Source organism: Dipodomys ordii, unplaced genomic scaffold (assembly GCF_000151885.1).
Source record: "Dipodomys ordii isolate 6190 unplaced genomic scaffold, Dord_2.0 Scaffold41, whole genome shotgun sequence".
In the NCBI taxonomy this organism is placed as follows: domain Eukaryota; kingdom Metazoa; phylum Chordata; class Mammalia; order Rodentia; family Heteromyidae; genus Dipodomys; species Dipodomys ordii.
Window position 1 is genome coordinate 962,328 of NW_012267257.1, and position 19,929 is coordinate 982,256.

The 19,929-nt window shown below is 39.8% G+C and overlaps 1 protein-coding gene across 1 annotated transcript in view; it reads left to right on the plus strand.

The window, feature by feature from the left end:
• The first annotated feature begins 16 nt into the window (after positions 1-16).
• Il6st (interleukin 6 signal transducer) overlaps positions 17-19,929 on the plus strand; it is a 99,329-nt gene continuing 79,416 nt past the window's right edge. The window contains exon 1 of the mRNA XM_013018503.1: positions 17-96. Within this exon, the coding sequence (XP_012873957.1) occupies positions 17-96 (80 nt within the window). The remainder of the gene's footprint in view (positions 97-19,929) is intronic.

The window sequence follows — 19,929 nt, forward strand, 5'->3', positions numbered from 1 at the left end:
ACCAATTTCTGGAACTATGGGCCAGGTGCAAAGCCAATGCAAGGATGAATCAAATCAAGTTCTTATTCTTCAAGAGGTAACCATTTTGAGTGACAGGTAAACAAGTAGGCCAGTAGAACAATGTATCTTGTACCATATGAGTACTGGTATAGGGTAGGAACTGGGGAATGGTAGTAGAGCAGGGAGGATTTTCTAAAAGAAATAGGGAGGTGAGGCTTGATCAGTTGAGGCTTACGAAGCAGGGAAGTCCCAGGCCTTGCCTCCTCCTCCCACCAGAGAGAACTCTCAGGACATGGGGTTGGGGCTGAGAGAAACAGTGGAAAGGCCATATGGGAAGGGATCCTCAGAGGTAGGCTCCGTAAGCCCGTTGGCATCAGCCTAGTTTTTGTGGGTGGGGTGTTTTTGTTTTTGTTCTTTTCTTTTTTCATACTGGGGATCCAATTCAGGATGTTGCACTTGCTAGTCAAGTACTTTGCCACTGAGCTACATCCCAGCCCCAGTGTCAATTTTTTATGTCCCTGAAATGGAGTGAATCTTAGCAGGAAAAATTTTTGAGCATCACTGGATAAAGGTCACTGGCCCAGAAAGCCTTTCCCAGAAAAGGTAAAACTGGCTCACAGCAAAGTAAGGCTAGCTTCACAGAAACTGAGACCAGCAGGCTGGCCAACAATCAAAGCAAAGGTTACAGGAGTCCTCAGCAAGTATCATTGCCCACCCTAGTGCCTGGCTGTCCTCACCCAGATGTCCTGGCCTTCAGCTCCAGATTTCTGCTCTACACATAGGGAAGGACTCCAATTCAACCTCTTTACCTAGCTCAGGATTCTAGAGCCCAAACATTTTAAAATAACACTGACTATTCCTTAAATTTAACTAATCCATGCCTTTGTGGGTGTACTGACCTAACAAGAGGAGAGCAAGGTCATTAACTAGGTGCACAGTAGATCTGTGCAATTAAGGCAGTGATACCCACAGCCCAGCTACAGACCCAGGACTCCCTGCTTCCAAAAGAAATAAGAACTAAACATCTGGAGAGCTAATGTGTTCTGTTAAAGAAAAAATGAAGCCCCCCTTCTCTCTCTCTCTCTCTCTCTCTCTCTCTCTCTCTCTCTTTCTCTCTCTCCTCTCTCTCTTCTCTCTCTCTCCTCTCCTCTCTCTCTCTCTCTCTCTCTCTCTCTCTCTCACACACACACACATACACACTAGTTTTAGGATTGTAAGAATACTACCATTGAGTAAGAGATTTAGGAGGAAATTTACAGGGCATCAAAGCCAATCATCATCCCATTCAGCATCAAATCCCCATTGATTCACTGTCTATGGTAGATTGACCCATTTGAGAGCTTCAGAATAACAGGAATGTTTCATTTAAAGAGAAGCCACACCTGTGGTTATCATTAGTCTACAAGTTGAGACATGATCACTGAAGACTGAAGAAGGCAAAAAATATAAGCCAAAATAACTTCATTTCACAGATCTTTTCTTTCACAGTGGAAAACAGTTCTCAAGTTTATTTGCTTATGAGTGAAGTATGAACTAAAGGGAGCTGAAGTTTTTCTGGCTAGTGCCCTTCCTTCAACCTTAGATATGATGTACTCACCTCTTGGAAAGAGGCGAGGTTCCAAAGATAGGAATTGTGTATTCTGGGATAAGGATGTAGGAGGACATGGAGAAGAAGTGGAGAAAAAGAACTATGTGTTCACTTTGAAAATCCCTTGCTGGACGCCGATAGCTCACGCCTGTAATCCTAGCTACTCAGGAGGCTGAGATCTGAGGATCACGGTTCAAAACCAGCCCCGGCAGGAAAATCCATGAGACTCTTATCTCCAATTAACTACCAGAAAACCGGAAGTGGTGCCATGGCTCAAGTGGCAGAGTGCTTGCCTTGAGCTGAAGAGGCCCAGAGTTTCAGGCCCCGCTACCAAAGAAAAGAAAAATTCCCTTAATTTCCTCACAGGCAGGATGTATAGTAGGCACATTTTCTTACAGTATTTGAACTTAGTTCCATGCCCTCAGCTGAACACCACATCAAATAGCTAGCTTATATTCAGAGGCAGTGTTGTTTCTTCTTTTTTCTTTTCTAGCCGAATATAGAATGGAACTTATGGTGTCAGATGCTCTACCACTGAGCCATACCTCCAGCCCTTTTTTAGCAGGTTTTTTTTGTTGTTGGTGGTGGTGGTCATAGGGTTTGAACTCAGCACCTGGGTACTGTCCCAAGCTTTGTCACTTCAAGGTTAGGGCTCTACCATTTTGAACCACAGCACCACTTCTGTTTTTTGATAGTTAATTTGAAATAAAAAGCTCATGAACTTTCCTGCCTGGGCTGGCTTCAAACCACACTTCTCAGATTTCAGCCTCCTGAGTAGCTAGGATTACAGGTGTGAGCCACTGGCACCTGCCTGGCTGGATATTTTTGAGATAAAGTGTCTCTTCCTGCCTGGGTACATGCCTAGTATGAATCTGTTTGAGGCTTCCTGTTCATGGCTAGGATGATGGGCATGTGCTACCTTGCCCAGCTATAAATTGAGATGGGGGACTCATGAGCCTTTTTGCTTGGGCTGGCCTTAAATCCTGATCCTCCTGTTTTCAGTTGCCCAGGTAGCTACAATTTAGGTGTGAGCTAACAGCACCCTGCTGAGGTTGTGCTGTTTTTCTTCAAAGAAAAAAATATATGCCCTGAAGTAGTAGAGGCACAATCACTGCATCCTGAGAAATACAACACATGGAGACCCACAGATGGAGACAGGTCCCAGCTTCCTGGTGCCTAGCACCCACACCGAGGCAGGAATTCTTAGAGAAGGATGGTAGACAGAATGCTGCACCAACTAAACTATTCGTCCTCTTTCACTATTTCTAGTGAACACATATTTGATTTTTTTCAAAAGTCAATATGCTGCTCATACAATTTTAGACAGAAGTTTAGAGTTTGATTCTCTGTCTTGTTTGTTTGCTTTAGCCCAGGCAGGTCTTGAATTTACTATCTTCCTACCTCTGTGTCCCAAGTAAAGAATTTGAGTTTTATTAGTTCATTTTCTTTCCTTTTTTTTGGGGGGGGGGTCCAGTCGTGGGGCCTGAACTCTGGGCCTGGGCGCTGTCCCTCAGCTCTTCAGCTCAAGGCTAGCACTCTACCACTTGAGCCACAGTGCCACTTCTGGCTTTTTTCTTTTTGCTTATGTGGTGCTAAGGAACCAAACCCAGGGCCTCAGGCATGCAAGGTAAGTGCTCTACCACTGAGCCACCTTACCAGCCCCACATGAGTTCATTTTCTTGTTCTAGAGTGTCTCACGAACTTTCCTATTCCATTCAGCTTTGAACAGTAATTCTTAGATCTCAGCCTTCTGAGTGGCTAGGATAACAGACATGAGCTACCAGCACTAGACAACCATTTTTTTTATTTTTGGTGCTGGTCCTGAAGCTTGAACTCAGAGCCTAGATTCTGTGCCTGAGCTTTTAGGCTCAAAGCTCAAGGCTACTGCTCTACCATCTAAGCTATAGCTACATTTCTGGCGCGCGCGTGGTGTGTGTGTGTGTGTGTGTGTGTGTGTGTGTGTTTAATTGAAGATAAAGAGTCTCGCGGACTTTCCTGCCCTGCTCAAGCTGATATTGAACCTCGATCATCTGATCTCAGCCTCCTGAGTAGGATTACAAGCATGTGCCACCAGCACCTGGCAGAGAACCTTTTAACACACATCACAATATTCATATGGCCATAACCAAAATCCACATTCCAGGCAGCAGCTGTACATCAGTCTGTCCCCTCAATGGTATCCCACCCCATTCTGTAAGCTCTGGCCACACTGCTTCTACTATAATTTTGTATTTTTTGCTTTTGTTCTCCCCAGATAGAAGTTGGAACCTATACATGCATCTATTTCCTCAGCTGTCACTCAGCTCTTCAGCTCAAGGCGAGTGCTCTACCACTTGAGCTACAGCGCCACTTCCGGTTTTCTGGTGGTTTATTGGAGATAGGAGTCTCACGGTCTTTCCTGCCCGGGCTGGCTTTGAACCGCGATCCTCAGATCTCAGCCTCCTGAGTAGCTAGGATTACAGGCGTGAGCCACCAGCGCCCGGCCTTTCTTTCTTTTTCTTTCTTAACTGTTGCTTCTCATTCTTTTCCTACACCATCTCCTAGGCAAACACATATGTACATCTGTACTGTATTCTCCTTGGTGGCCCTGTGCATACCTAAGCAAGGACATCAAGTGTATATACTTCCCAGCCTTTCCAGAGGCCTGTCCATCAGAGACGAAATAATCATTCCGGAGGATCCCAGACCTGCTTTTCAGACTTAGTTTCAAGGTACACACAGACCTGGCTCTCCAGCACACCCCTGTCTCCAGGGACCTGGGAGGGAATCCCTGCTAGCAAGGCAGTTGCCAGAGGCTTAGATACCAGAAGTTACCATAGCATGCAAAAGAATCCTCTTGTGCTAAACTTATCACTTTCTCTTAAAATATCTGATCATGCCTCAAATTGGTGGTACATACCTGTAATCCTACAGAAGGTTGAGATCTGAGGATCACAGTTTGAAGCCAGCCCAAGTAGGAAAGACCATGAAACTTTTATCTCCAATTAATCACCAAAAAGCTGGAACTGGAGTTGTGGTTCAAGTGGTAAAGTACTGGTCTTGAGCATAAAAAGCTCAGGGACAGCATAAAACCCTGACCACATGGCAGGCAAAGGAAAAAACAAAACTCTGATCATTTTGTATTCAGCACTAAATTATCAGCAGCCAGCCTTCCTTTCTTCAGACAAACTCAGCCTGTGATTCTTTCCTCTTACCGCAGGAAACTTATTGTGCGACAACTGCACCAACACTGTTTAAATTCAAGAGTAACAAGAAATAAAGAGGAAACACTTTAAACAAAACCCACATGTCTAAGATTGCATGTTAAAATTGGTAGAGTTGATGTGAATTTTTCTCCAAGTCATACACAATATTCTTCTAGAAGTAAATTTTACATTTTACTTTTCAGATTGGAAATGGTTGTGTCCTCTGACTTTTCTACTTTCAATTTATTCATTAGTTACAAGCTGAAAGCAATGTGCTCAGTTTGCCAACAAAAACCTAGCACTTTACACAGGACAGAAAAGTATTTATTTGAATAGAGGAAATTAGTGAATGCATTCAAAAACAGCACTTTCCCAATACTTTCTTTGCCTCCAGAAAAGAGCCATTCTCAAATTCCTCCCGTTTGACCTCAAAACACTGTTCTGAACATTTTCTTATATGGCAGTCAAAAATGCCCATACTTGGCTCCTTAAGTGACCAGATAGAGCACTATCACTTCACATTTAAAGGAGGAAGCTGGAAGCTATTATGCCTTCCAGATGGAGATGAAGCCATTTCCAAAGAAATAAAGACATTAAATTATGTGGGACCTTGTCAACATCAGCTCAATATTTGCATTATCAGAGAAAGAAAGCTTAGACTTGTAGGAAAAGATGATAGACAGTGACGGGAACTGAGATTTTCTTCAAAGCAGCAAGTTCATGAAACTTTCACTGTGAAGTCTTTCTCTTGCTCCTATGGGTGCTGGGGTTCACGGCTGGCAGGAAAGGGAAGGCGGGTCATATTCAGGAATTGTTTCTATGTAAAGATTTCTAGTAAATGGCCTAATCTCAGAGGAAAAAGATGCGTGTGTCATGTCTTTGGTTTGTTGTTGTTGTTGCTGTTGTTTTGGGGGGGGGTTGTTTGCGTGTGTGCACATGTACACTGGGAATCAGATTCGGCAAGCAACTACCACAGAACCACCCTCAAAATCCTCCTCCAAGAATTTATGATTTTTTCCCCAATATATGTTATGCTGATTTACTTTATTTTATTTTACTGATGCCCATTCTGGGGCTTGAACTCACAGCCTGGGAACTGTCCCTGAATTTTTTCCCCTCAAGGCTAGCACTCTACCACTTGAGCTCAGCTCCATTTCTGTTTCTTGGGGTATTTAATTGGAGCTAAGAATCTCACAGACTTTGCTGGCTTCAAACCACAATTCTCAGCTCTCAGCCTCTTGAGTGGCTAGGATTACAGGTATGAGACATCAACTCTTGGCTTACCCTGATTTTTATATTTTAATTTTATATCCTTTCTCTTAGAAAGTTCCTTGAATTGGGTAAGCTTCAGGACTTACACACAATCTGGTTCCACCATTGTATAAGAATTAATAATCTTTAATAAAAACCCATTGCCTAGTCTCAGTTCCTTATTTCCTTAATTGGTGCCTCTTAAAAAATAAGCAGGTGTTATAAAATTCATTTAATCAAGCTATGGATTGGCAACACGTTTGTAACTATTTAAAGTTACAATATAATTTCAAGAAATCTACCCCTAGAGTAGAATTTGCTAGACTGCAAGATGTTAGATTATGCTATAGGAAAGAGCTAGTCACAAAATCTCTACTGAGTATGTAATTGAGAACATTGTTCAACATGCTCACTGTCTTATTCTAAATAAAATAAAATGTTCAGGTCATAGGTCCATGAACAGAACTACAGTGTACTTCTGTGTGGTCACTAGGCTTTTTTTTTTTTTTTGTCGGTCATGGGGCTTGAACTCTGGACCTGGGCAGCTGTCCCTCCGGCTCTTCGGCTCAAGGCTAGCGCTCTACCACTTAAGCCACAGTACCACTTCCAGTTTTCCAGTGGTTAATAGGAGATAAGATTCTCACGGACTTTCCTGCCTGGACTGGCTTTGAACCGTGATGCTCAGATCTCAGTCTCCTGAGCAGGTAGAGTTACAGGCATGAGCCACTGGCGCCCGGCATCACTGGGCTTTTTGTCTGACCAACTACATAACCTGTATAAGCATCCATGTTCTCATTTCAAGCTGGTGACTGGTAAGCCCCCAAATCACAGCTAGGTTATGCCTAGTAACAATGGGTAGTTGCATTCTTGGCTCCATTTTATATTGTCCTTTTTCCTTCCTTTCTAATTATTGTGTATGTTTCATTATGCATTTGATATATCCTTAGGACCTTGAACTTACTTGACTTGCTTGCTTACTTAGCTGACATTCTACCACTTGAGTCAGGTCTCCAGCCCAACTTTGTATTTGCTATTTTGGACACAAAGTCCCATACACTCTTCTACCGAGGATAAAATGTGTCAAACTTTAGATCTCAGCCTCCTGAGTAGGTAGGAGTTCTACTGTTCAAGTACCTTGTTCATGGAAGGGATCTCAAGATCTCCCTCCTCTCTCTCTCTTTCTCTCTCTCTCTCTCTCTCTCTCTCTCTCTCTCTCTCTCTCTCACACACACACACACACACACATATACACACACAGGAACACACAAACACACACATGCACACTTCACTCTGCTACCAACCCTCTTGTAGATAATATTGATTTTCTCTATTTTAATCACAGACACCTTTCTCAGATTTCTTATTCCTAAAATGAAGAGGTGGGTAAATTGAGATCCTGCATATACTAGATTTTCTGAGAGTTTCAATTCCACCATGAGTTGAAATGACTACTGATATATTCATTATATTACCTAAGAAAGGAAAGTCAAACTTCAAAAATACATTAAGTACTCAAAGGAACATCAGGAAATGGAAACAAGAGGCTTTTTCCTTTTTTGTTATTTTTGCTTTCTTTTCTTTTTGTCTTATGTTTATCTTTCAGGGGGGGAGTAAGGGGTGAACACAGAAATGGAAAGAAAAGGGTGAGCAAATGCAGAAGAGATACTCAGTAGACACTAAGTTGAAAATGAACTATACATCAACTTATCTGACCTTTTCTGCTTGACTCAGACATATACTAGTTATTGCAAATAAGGGAAACCATGGGACCTACGTTTCTTTAAGCCTGGCTTACTTTACTTAATATAGTTTTTTCCAAGTCTTTCCATTTACTAACAAATGGGGCAAGATCATTTTTTCTGATAGTTGATGTTAGGGGAATGAACCCCAAGATAAGTATTCAAATGTTTTTTTTTCTCTTTCATGCAATTGTTTCTAACATATTTATAAGATGATTTCTATGTTGTTTTTATGTCCCTCCCCCACAGTATAACCCCTGCTTTCACTGTATTTGATGTTGGTATAATTTGTGGAGGGGAAGGGAAAAACATTGTTTAAATAGGGATCCAGGTGGACCCATTGCAACAACGAGATGTACAAGTCGTTATGTCTAAAAACGAACTTTACAACTTTGGTGGGGTGGGGGGAGGATCAGGTGGGGGGAAGTGCGGGGCGTACCGGAAGGGATGGGAAGGGGAAACAAAGAGGAGGCAACAATGCTTGATAAGAAACGTACTCATTATCTTGCCCATGTAATTGTAACTCCTCTGTACAGTATTTTCACAATTAAAAAAGAAAGAAAGAAAATGAACTATACAATTTGTAGATTGGGATGGGTGGAAAAAATGGAGAGGCAAAGGAAGGGGTGACATTATCCAAAAAGAAATGTATTCAATACCAGATTTATGTAACTGTAATCCCTGTACTTATGTAACTGTAATCTGTACATTGCCTTTAGAATAACAATAAAAAATTTAATACATTAAAATTGCCTGGCACCAGTGACTCATACCTGTAATCCTAGCTATTCAGGAGGCTGAGATTTAAGAATTATCTAGAGTGCTAGCCTTGAGCTAAAGAGCAGAGGGACAGTGCCCAAGCCCAGAGCTCAAGCCCCATGGCAGACTAAAAAAAAAAAATTAAAATTATATGAGACTCTAAATATTCACAGTGAGACCAAAGGAGGATATTCTTAGAAGAGGATCACAAAGGCTCAATATGTGCATATGATCATATAAAATGATGGTGATAGCTGGGCGCTGGTGGCTCATACCTGTAATCCTAGCTACTCAGAAGGCTGAGATCTGAGGATCTTGGTTCAAAGCCAGCCCAGGCAGGAAAGTTTGTGAGACTCTTATCTCCAATAAACCACTCAGAAAACTGGAAGTGGTGCTGTGGCTCAAGTGGCAGAGTGCTAGCCTTGAGCTGAAGAGCAGAGGGACAGAGCCCGGGCCCAGAGTTCAAGCCCCATGACCGACCAAAAAAAAAAAAAGATGTTTACAGAAATGAACTCCAAGAAATAGAAACAAGTTTATTGTTATTTTGCTTTTTTTCTCCCCTTTGTTTGTGTTTTTAATTTCTGTACTTTCTGTCTTGCATGTAAGTTTATCTGTTTGGGGAAGTGTAAAGAGAACACAAAAATGGCAGGACAAAGAGTGAACAAATGTGGCAGTGATACTCAGTAGACACTATACTGAAAATGAACTATACACCTCGTGGGGGTGGAGGTTAAAGAGGGAAAAATGAGGGACGAGGTGACACTGTTCAAAAAGAAATGTACTCATTACCTGACTTATATAACTGTAAACACTTTGTTCACCTGTACAACAACAACAACAACAAAATATACATTCAGACCCACAGGAAAGGGTTGCTTAGTAGGTCATACAAGATTAATACTTTGATACTGCTTGCTAGAACACAAGCTCCCTGAGACCTAAGGTTTCCTCTAGTGTATAAATTGCTATGTCCCCAGAGCCTGCCACACAAAAGGTATTTAGTAAAGATTTGTTGTAGGGTTGATTGTTGATACAAATGCATCCATATTCATGATTTAATCTGAATGTCTTAGTCCTTTTGGGCTGCTATAACAAATATGGCAGACTGGGAAGTTTGTAAAGAACAGATTTTCTCTCATAGTTCTGGAATCTGGTAAGTCCATGATCAAGGCACCAGCAGTTTCTGTATTTAGTAAAGGCCTGTTTCCCAATTCATAGAAATGGCACCTCCTTTAACATGTCCTCACTGGGTCAAGGCAGCCCTCTACTGACCCTCTTTGGGTTTGTTTTGTTATTCTTGGAGGGTTCTTTTGGTTTGGGTGTTTATTTGGTGTTTTGTTGTGCTTCTTTTGAGCTCAAACCAAGTAACCCACCTTAACCAAACTTGGCTATCCTCTTGTCTCTCTAGGACCTTCAATAAGGACACTAATCTCATTCATTCAGGCTCCACCCTCTCAATTTAACCACTTCCCCCAAAGACCTCACCTACGATATCATCATCTTGGGTTAGGATGTATGAAAGGGTATGAAAGGGAGAGCAGAAATGTTAGGTCATCACACTAGATAAAGTCTCACAAAATCTGTACCTTTCTTCATCTCTCATGTCCCTAAACAGATACTAAGTTATCTCTCAATTTTTAAAGGGATAGAGGAAGAATGAAGAAAATAAATCTTATTTAGTAGTCCTCCTTAAGGACACATGTATCTTACTGTCTCATGTTTGCTAAGGGGAAATGGTAAACTTCACAACAGTTTGAAGATACCAGCTTTTGACAATAGCAGAAAGTATTTATTGCTTCCCTTCATTCTCCCCACCCCCCGCCACCCTTTTTTCCCTAAAACTCTAGTTGTGCTCAAGTATGAGAAGCTAGGACAGGATAAATAACTGGAGCCAGGCTGAGAACGTGAGCCTAGAGCTCGTGTTCACTATGATTCACTTGCCTAAGGTTACGCATATTGTCCAGTCATTTCCTTCAAGTTATTTTATAATCATGGCTTCAATTTTGATAGCTAGTTGTATTGTAGAATAAAAGTCAGCAAACTTTCTCTGCAAAAGTCTCGATCATAATAAATAGTTGTTGCCTTGTAAGCCATATAGTTTCTCACTACAACTCAAAAAGTAGTCACATGCAACAGTGGTACTCACTGGATACTATGTTGAAAATGAACTTTATAACATGGGTGGGGATGGAAGGGAAAAACTGGAAGAGAGGAAAGAAAGAAATGTACTCTTTACCTAACTCACGTAACTATAACCTCTCTTTACATCACCTTTATAATAACAAATTATTGTTATTATTAACACTTATTATTGTCCGGTCATAGGACTTGAACTCAGGGCCTGGGCACTGTCACTGAGCTTCTTTTTGCTCAAGGCTAGCTAACTCTACCACTTGAGCCACAGCACCACTTCTGGCTTTTATCTGTTTATATAGTATTGAGGAATCGAACCCTAGGCTTCATACACATTACAGAAGCACTCTACCACTAAGCCACATTCTCATCCCACCAATTTTTCTTAAAGTAGCTAAAGGTGATATGAAAATTAAAAAGTGTAATGAATGTGGCTGTTTTCCTATCAAACTTATTTGTGGGTACTGAAATTTGAACTTTGTATCATGTTCATGTACACAATATTTGTTTTCTCATTTTTAAGCATTTAAGAATATAAAAGCCACATAGAGGAATTCACATAAAACTGGGTAAGTCTGAATAAGATTTGATGACTCTATATTATATTTGCATGGTTTTGTAAGATGTTCCATTAGGAAACTGTGTGAATTTCCATAATATTTCATCTCCTTTAACTATGGTGAACTACACATAAATTTTATTATTTTATTGTTTTTGAGTTTATAATTCAGTAGTGTTAGGTGAAATAGATATAATTACATCTAAATCTATAATTACCTCAAATTTAATAATCAAGCAAAATTCAAAGGTCCTTCTTAATTTATAGGTCATTCACAAACAAGGGCCATTTGACTCACATGCTATAATCTGTCAGCCCCTGCTCTAGAAGATGGAATTGTTGCTGGATGTGGTGGCACATGCCTGTAGGTACAACATTTGGGCAGCTGAAGAAGGGGGATTAAGACTTATACATGGCTTTTCCCCCTCACTTGTCTTGGATAAATTGCTAGGTACAAGTTTGTTACACTGTGTATATAGACTATGTACATGGTTATTTTTCCAAGTTAAACTGTTCTTTAAAGTGTCTCTACTATTCTGCATTCCCATCAGCAATCTGTAAACATTCCAGTTATTTCAAGCCCTTATCATCACTTGTTATTGGGAGATTTCCTATGCTTTATGCTTAACAATGCTTATAGTAGCATCTGATTATGAGGTTCCACCAAAATACAAAGCAGATGAGCAACTTCTGTGAACTCCTCTCAGCGAGAGCTCTTTGGTCTGTTAGCTCCTACTCATTCCAGTCTTCATGATAATAACCTTTAGCTGAGCTGCTATGAAGCACAGGGGGATTTAACATGCTTAACCACAGAGATTGTTTTTCAGACTGATTAGATTAAAGCTATAGCAGCTTCAAAGCCTTTCCTTACCCTCTTACCATAGAGCACAGCCTTACCCCAACCAAGACTTCTCTGTTGGAATCAGAATACTGAGTGTAAGGATCACAGGTCTGGAAATGTCACAAAGGGCATGACAGCTTCTGGGAACAGAAACACTTTTGAAGGTTGTTTAACATACTTTCCAGATCAATTGCTAGCTGAACTCTGTAGAAGGCTATTAGTGAATTTTTTTTCCATTACCGCAAAACCTCTATGTTAATTAGCATAGGTACCTTTGACGATTGTACCTTGAATATGGAATGTATAGGTGCTTCTATTAAACCACTTTAAAGACTGACATGCTATTAATTCCTTAGTACAACTACTTAAAGATAATTATATATGTGTATATATATTTCGTTTTTTAAGAGATTGACATGCAAATTGCTTGGAGGGCTTTACAGCTTGCTTTTTTATTTCATCAGAATGTTCTAGTGAGAATGATTTTTACTAATAAAATAATAGAAGGCTGGCTTCTAGCCTTTGCTAAGGTAACATTAATGAGTCACCAGGAGCTATAAATAGAACTCAGTTTGAACTTTTGTCGGCAATCACACCACTATCTCCCAAATAGACATGCTCCCAAAAACAGAACAGAGCCTGCTAGCCACTCTTGGAACCAGTGTGGGAGGTAGACAGAAAGAACTACAGCCTTGTGGAAATTGTGCCCTGAAGTCAAGATGTCTTTCTTGGTGTCCCTTACAGCCTAGGAAACAGTGCTATCATTTCCTGCAGGGATCATCAAGTCTGTGCTTGCAAGCTTGTCTAATTCTTTTTGGTAATAAATTCCAAACAATAATTGCTTTGAGTCAGTTATTTACCTTCTTATCTTGGTTACTTCTCCACTCCTCTCTACCAAATGGTGCAGTATATAATTATATTATATAGTTTAGTGGAATGAAAACAGGAGAGATTCCTAATTATTTACTGGATAGATGGATATGCATAGTAACATGTTTTCATGTAATAGTCTAGAGTTTGGAGATGGATATATATATATATGTGTGTGTGTGTGTATGTGTATATATATACACACATATATACACATATGTACACACACACACATATATATACACATACATACATATGGGAAGAGAGATCTATATACAAATATTTGAGGAAATTTTATGACATATTAGCACTTAAATGTTCCCTTACCAAAAAATGCCCCAAGCTGAGTGCTGGTGGCTCACTCCTGTAATCTTAGCTGAGGCTGAGATATGAGGACTGAGGTTCAAAGCCAGCCTGTGCAGAAAAATCTGTGAGACTCTTAGCTCCAATTAACCACCAGAAAGCCAGAAGTGGCACTGAGGCTCAAGTGGTAGAGCACTTGCCTTGAGCTGAAGAGCTCAGGAACAGCGCCCAGGCCCAGAGTTCAAGCCCAACGACTGACCAAAACAAACAAACAAAAATCCTGAAAGCTGAGCAGGCTAGTTTATGCCTATAATGCTAACACTTGGGAGACTGGGGCAGGAGGATCAATAATTCAGAGCCATGTTGAGCTTCATTAATATGGTAGGGATATATATATATATATATATATATATATATATATCCCTACCATTTTCCTCCTACCCTGCCCTACTCATTCCTTAAGGTAATGTGAGAAAAGGATACAATGTTGCCTGGAGGCAAAGAAGGCAAATGTGTTAAGATCCCATCATTCACCAAAGCTGTGGTCCTGTCTTAAATAGGTTTGAAGGAAGTTAAGAGACAGAATAAGGAAGATTGAGGAAAAAAGAAGTGGTCAAAAATGGCACTTTACACAAAGTTCTTCTAGGGCAATTCTCACTCCGAGAGTCTCTAAAGGCACCAAGAACTAGAGGAAATAAAGAGAACAACTATGTTTGCCTTTGTGTACCTTGTCTCCAGATCAAGTCCTTGGTGAACACTCCTCACCCTACATCATCCATCTGAGAAGGCAGAGGACTGTGGGATGGCGAGGTGTCCATGATGAGTTCTAACTTCCTCCTCTTGCTGGTGGTCAGATGAGATCCAAGTAAGCCATGAGACATTCACAATACACTATGTCCTTCTAGGCTGCCCCGTCCCTGCTTTAAGTGAAGTCCTGTCTACCTTTCACAGAGGAACTCCTACTGGGAAATAAAGCAAAGATAACTAGCAAGGGAGAAGAGAAATGTTTGAAATTCTATAATGTTGAGACTATTCTCTCTGAAGAGGAGAAAAAAAAAGAGAAGAAATGCCCTGGGGGAGTAGGCCAGGGTCCTCGACCAAACTATGTCTTCTTCAGATTCTAAAGTTTAGTCCTACCCAGGATATCAGGAACTGTGGTGCTGCCTAGAGTTCCTAAAGGATTCTTCCACCCCACTGCAATGGAAGTTTCAGTAAAGTGGGAGGGACTGAGTACAACCCCAAGCTCCAACTTCTAGCTACTTTTTTCCTTTGACTCATTCCTTCAACCTCAAAACAACTAAGAAGACACATCCCAGAAAGAGAAAGCTTTCGTGTACAAGAATCCTGTGGTTTGACAGGAAGTTAAAAGTTCAAATGATTTTAAAAAGTCGAAAGCAGGAAATGTAAGAATGTAAATATATCTGAAGTGGCAGAGTATAAAGGAAGTTGTGAGTGGAGAACAGGTATCCATAAAAACCTGGAAAGGACTCTCTGTGTCTTGTCTCTGCTTTTCCCAGTGCCTCTGCTTTAGCCTTTAAAGGTAAAGGAAAATACAGAACTAAGGTCTTGTATAACATTGCCCTGTACTGTTTTTACCTCACTATCTCTCTCCTATGGACATCTGGCTAGTTTTTCTCAGGCCAGAAAGGCCTGGCCTTTCTGGGGTTGTGAATATACAAATGAGTGAGGTTGCTATATAGTTGAATGTGCAATAAGCAGTTGTGTTTCCACTGAGGGGGGAGGAGGGGAGGAAGAAAGATGTAAATTAATACCTACCAATCCAATCCTGACCACTCAAAGATTATTCCTAGGATTAGTTTATTTTTAATAATCAGCTAGTGACTTTAGAACTTTATTTAAAAGTAAGTTACACTCTGTTTCCTCATCAGATTACTCTTTTGTTACATCTTATTTTCTTAATTTTTTTCTTGAGACTAGGTGATAACATAAATTTCACAAATTTCACAGTATTATGGGATAGTGATACTTAGTTAAAGTCACAAACACATTCTAACGTTCAAGAGGCACATTGCCATTATCGTGGTCAATAAAGCTTATGGACTCTATGAACTTTGACACTATAGCTATTTCTTTCAAATCAGGTGATATGTACATTTCTTTCCTTTTGCTTAGTGTAAGTTCATCTGATTATTCTTAATTGCATTAATATGGAAGCCATTTCCTTAATGGAGTTAGAGGCAAAGCATGATTGATTGCTCCCAAATACAAAAACAAAAAAGAAGCCATTTTCATATAATAAATCTGATAATCCTAATCAATTCTAGTGTAGATCATCCTGATTGTTTTCATAAAATTTTAAATCTACTTTATAGAAATGAAAAGTGGTTTACTTTACCAGAATCCAAAGTAAGTCATAGCACATTTGATTATAGACATTATTTTTAGTACAAGGGATTGAACCCAGGGCCTCAAGCATATCATCTCTTGATTCCTGTACAAATCCTTTCATCTCATATTTATTTATGAAAAAAGATTTTGGTAACTTTGTTCAGGCTAATCTCAACCTTCCAATCCTTCTATCTCTGCCTCCCAACTAACTGGCATTAAAAGGCATGTGCCACTGTGCCTTGCTAACAATACACTTCTTGTAGAATCCTGGACACTTTTCCTTGTAGAAAATTGCCACTGTGGAAAAAACATGAAAATGACATAAAAAGGTAAAACTGATAAGCAATGTTGATCCTTCACTCTTTTACTTAGATTGGAGATGAGACTTCAGATTTCTGGGTCCAGCCAAGCCAGAGGGTACAAAAGATGCAGGCTTACCTGCTAACTTCCAAAACACTTTTAAGATTTCCCAAATTTCCTGAGGAATATTCAACTTATTATAGACTCATAAGGAGACAACTAGGCCAAGAATGAGAAACATGAAACCCATCCAGATACAGTGTTCAAGATCAGCACTTCCAAATACCAGAATCAACTGAGAATGGCTTTTTTTTTAAATATTGAGGTGAACCTGAAATAAAGTAAGCATTAATCATTTTAAAATATATACTTCAGTGGCATTTAGTACATTCATGATGTGCAACCATCACTACATCTTTTTCCAAGATATTTCAACACTCAAAAGGACATTCCCACTGAGTGCTGGTAGCTTATGCCTGCAATCCTAGTTCCTCAGGAGGCTGAAATATGAGGGAAGGAAGGAGGGAGGGAGGGAGGGAGGGAAGGAACGAGCAAGCAAACACACTGTAGAGCATTTTAAAACCACACATTCCAACACTCCATACCCAATGGATTATAATTTAGCGGGCATGGAAACGTTTCTCAAAAATTTCCAGAGAGCTCATTGCTATATATTTACCCAAGTGACGAAAATGTGTCAATACAATAAGCTCCATGAATGGTTATCATAACTTTATTAAAATTTACCCAAAACCTGAGAATAACCCAAATGTCTCTCAGCTGCATAACATATAGACAAACTATAATATATCCTCAACAATTTCGAGGAACACAACAAAGATGAATCCCCAATCTCTTCCACAAAAGCACAGAATCCCTTTATTATACAATGTGTCATTTATATTTCATTCTGGAAGATGCCAAAGAACAATCTTGTGGTTCCCAGGGTGTAAGAATAGAGAGCAGGTTTTGAATACAAAAGAACCATACAAGAGAACTTTTGGAGCAGCAATGGAATTTTTGTACATCTAAGTTGTAGGCAATAAGCACTTGTCAGAATTTACAAAAAGAGCAAATTTGATATCACCAAATTTTCAATATATTTTGAAATTTATAGGCCTCTCTGTGGGCTTGTGAATGGGCAGATTATTTGGGGAATCTAGTGAATGGATAATGTTAAACTATCTAGTTGTTCTATAACCCAGTCATGTTACACTTTGGATACTTGGAGCCCATAAACTTGCCATTTCTATTTCTCTGATTAGCCTCACAGTATTTGGATATTTTTCACAGACAAAAGTAAGCCAGAGTCTGGTTACAGTTTGCACGTGGTGTGCAACAGCCCACAGAGCCTGAGCTAGGATGGTTTTGTTTTAGCATTTGTCAAACTGAAATCATCCCCAAATGTGATGATTTTAGAACTTACTATAAAAGTGATTTATACTTTGTCTCCCCATCAGATTAATCTTAATCAGATTCATATGGAAATCATGTCCTTAATAGGGAGAGAGTGATAAAGAATCAGGTTTAACAACTGATGTTAAGATTAACCTCAAATTAAAAATAAAGAGACCAACAGTCTTCATTTGGTGAACTTGACAACCCTAACCAATTCCAGTATAGATCATTTTGATTAAGTTCATAAATATAGGTGTCTATTTTATGGAAGAAAAAGAGGTTCACTTGGCCAAGATTCAAAGTGAATCAATAGCACATTTTACAACAGGCTTCTGACAGAATCTTGAAGATTTGCATTTGTGAAAATATACAAAACATAAAGATATAGTGTGTACATGTATGTGTAATCTTACTAGTTATGAATTTAGTCTTGCATATATACAATTTCGCTTTATTTTTTTAAAAAACAAACAACCATATCCTGCTGGGGTGATCAGTCATTGAAATGAAGTGACCAAAATTTCAAAGCAACAAGGCTAAGACTCAAATAGAAACTCCCCAGTAAAGAAGAAAAAAGACAAGAAGTAAGCAATGTTTATGTTTTACTATAATGATAATTCCACAATTGAATGCAGAAAACAAACAATAAAACAAATAATAATAATTTCCCAAGAGGCCATGTAGAAACAGATCATCACTTCCCAAAAAGTTATGTCGATTCTGATGTTTCTGTCCCCTTACACACCTTTTCTAAGGTACAAATCTCCTAGTCTCAAATAGTTTCTGTTCATCCTGTTGTTTTGCTTCCTCCTCGCTTTGCAAAAGATAGCTACCACACTCTAAGACGTTCTGATCACATTGCATCTTTTTTTAGAGCTGCCTGGGCCTGAGAGGAAATGGAGCTACTAGTGTTTCCTTTCCATGCAAAGTTGGCACTTTTTTGCCAGTGGGGGAGGTAGCTGAGGGCTTACAGTTTGCTTCCAACAGCTTGAGATTGTACTGTGAGCCTCTCTTGAAGTCTTTTCATTATTATTTATAAATAATGTGAAACCCTCCAGGATGCAAGTTAGGCAAATTCTCCTGTTTCCAGATGGCCAATAGACTTCAGATGCTCATGCTCTACTGTTTTTATTGCCCTACATCTTACATTGAACAAGAAATTCTATTTTAAAAATTAATTATTGCAAAGGTTCCCAGGCAGCAAATTCCTCCCCATAGATGAATGCACAAAGGGGGAAAATGTAATTGGACCCCAACCTTGTCTTGAGCTTAAAGCAATGATTTTGATCCTTAAATTTTTCCCATTTAACTCTTTTAGATGGAAAGGAATATGTGCCACTTGAGGGACTATTTACATATATATTACATTACATATTTTGTATATAAATTATATATTTCATTAGCGACATTCTACTTAGTTATATATGTCTATGGTTTAAAATAAATTAATGTTTGTGGATTGCACAAATTTACCCATTGTAAAGAACGATGTCACAAATGTGGCTATTTTTGTAGTATGACTCAGAATTCTTTGGGTTGCAAGTGACAGAGCACATGTTGGCCGGGCTTGCAGAACCAAGGGCACCTATTGAACCATAAAAGACAAGAGAAAGGGTGATTCATGGACTTGAGTCTGTAGTACATTTCTCTTCTCTGCTATATGTTCTGCCACATTCTGTTTTGCCATACAAAAGGAAAGAACCAATGTAGCCTACATGTGAACTACTCAGATTGCACATCATAGAGGTGGAGTATGAAGGGAGGGGAAGACCACGGCATGGCCCCTAAGCATTGTTTTGTAATAAGAGCAGGCTATTTTCACTCAGGATTCCTGTCTTTCAGGAAATAAGGCCTTAGGGTTCCCAAAATTATTTTATGTCATTTTGAGAAACACAGATGTTGGTGTCATAGAGTGTGGTATGAAGAATTCTTTGGTGAAGAGCTATCTTTATTTTCTGATAAGACATTTAGATGGCCGATGAGAGCCTTAGGATCCTGTGAAAGACAAGGCAATGGGAAAGAACTCAAAATTAAGAAAACGAGGAAAGATAGTGGGAAAACAACAAAGGAGGGGTAACAATGCATGACAAGAAATGTACTCATTACCTTACTCATGTAACTGTAACCCCTCTGTACAGCACCTTTTATTGTGGGGGGGGGGTCCAGTCGTGGGGCCTGAACTCTGGGCCTGGGCACTGTCCCTCAACTCTTCAACTCAAGGCTAGTGCTCTACCACTTGAGCCACATACCACTTCCGGCTTTTTCTGTTTATGTGGTACAGAGGAATCAAACCCAGGGCCCCATGCACGCAAGGCAAGCATTCTACCACTGAGCCACCTTCCCAGCCCTGTACAGCATCTTTTAAATAAAATTTAAAAAAAAAAAGAAAACTAGGAAAAATTAATCAGAATGTTGGCTCATGACATAAGAGTAAAAGAAAGAAAATGAATGAAAGTGAAGAGAAAGACAAATGGACATGAGTCCTGGAACAACAATAGAAAATCCCAGTAGTGGGCTGGGAAGGTAGCTCAGTGGTAGAGTGCTTGCCTTGCAAGCATGAGGCCCTGGGTTCGATTCCTTAGCACCACATAAACAGAAAAAGCTGGAAGTGGCTCTGTGGCTCCAGTGGTAGAGCGCTAGCCTTGAGCTGAAGA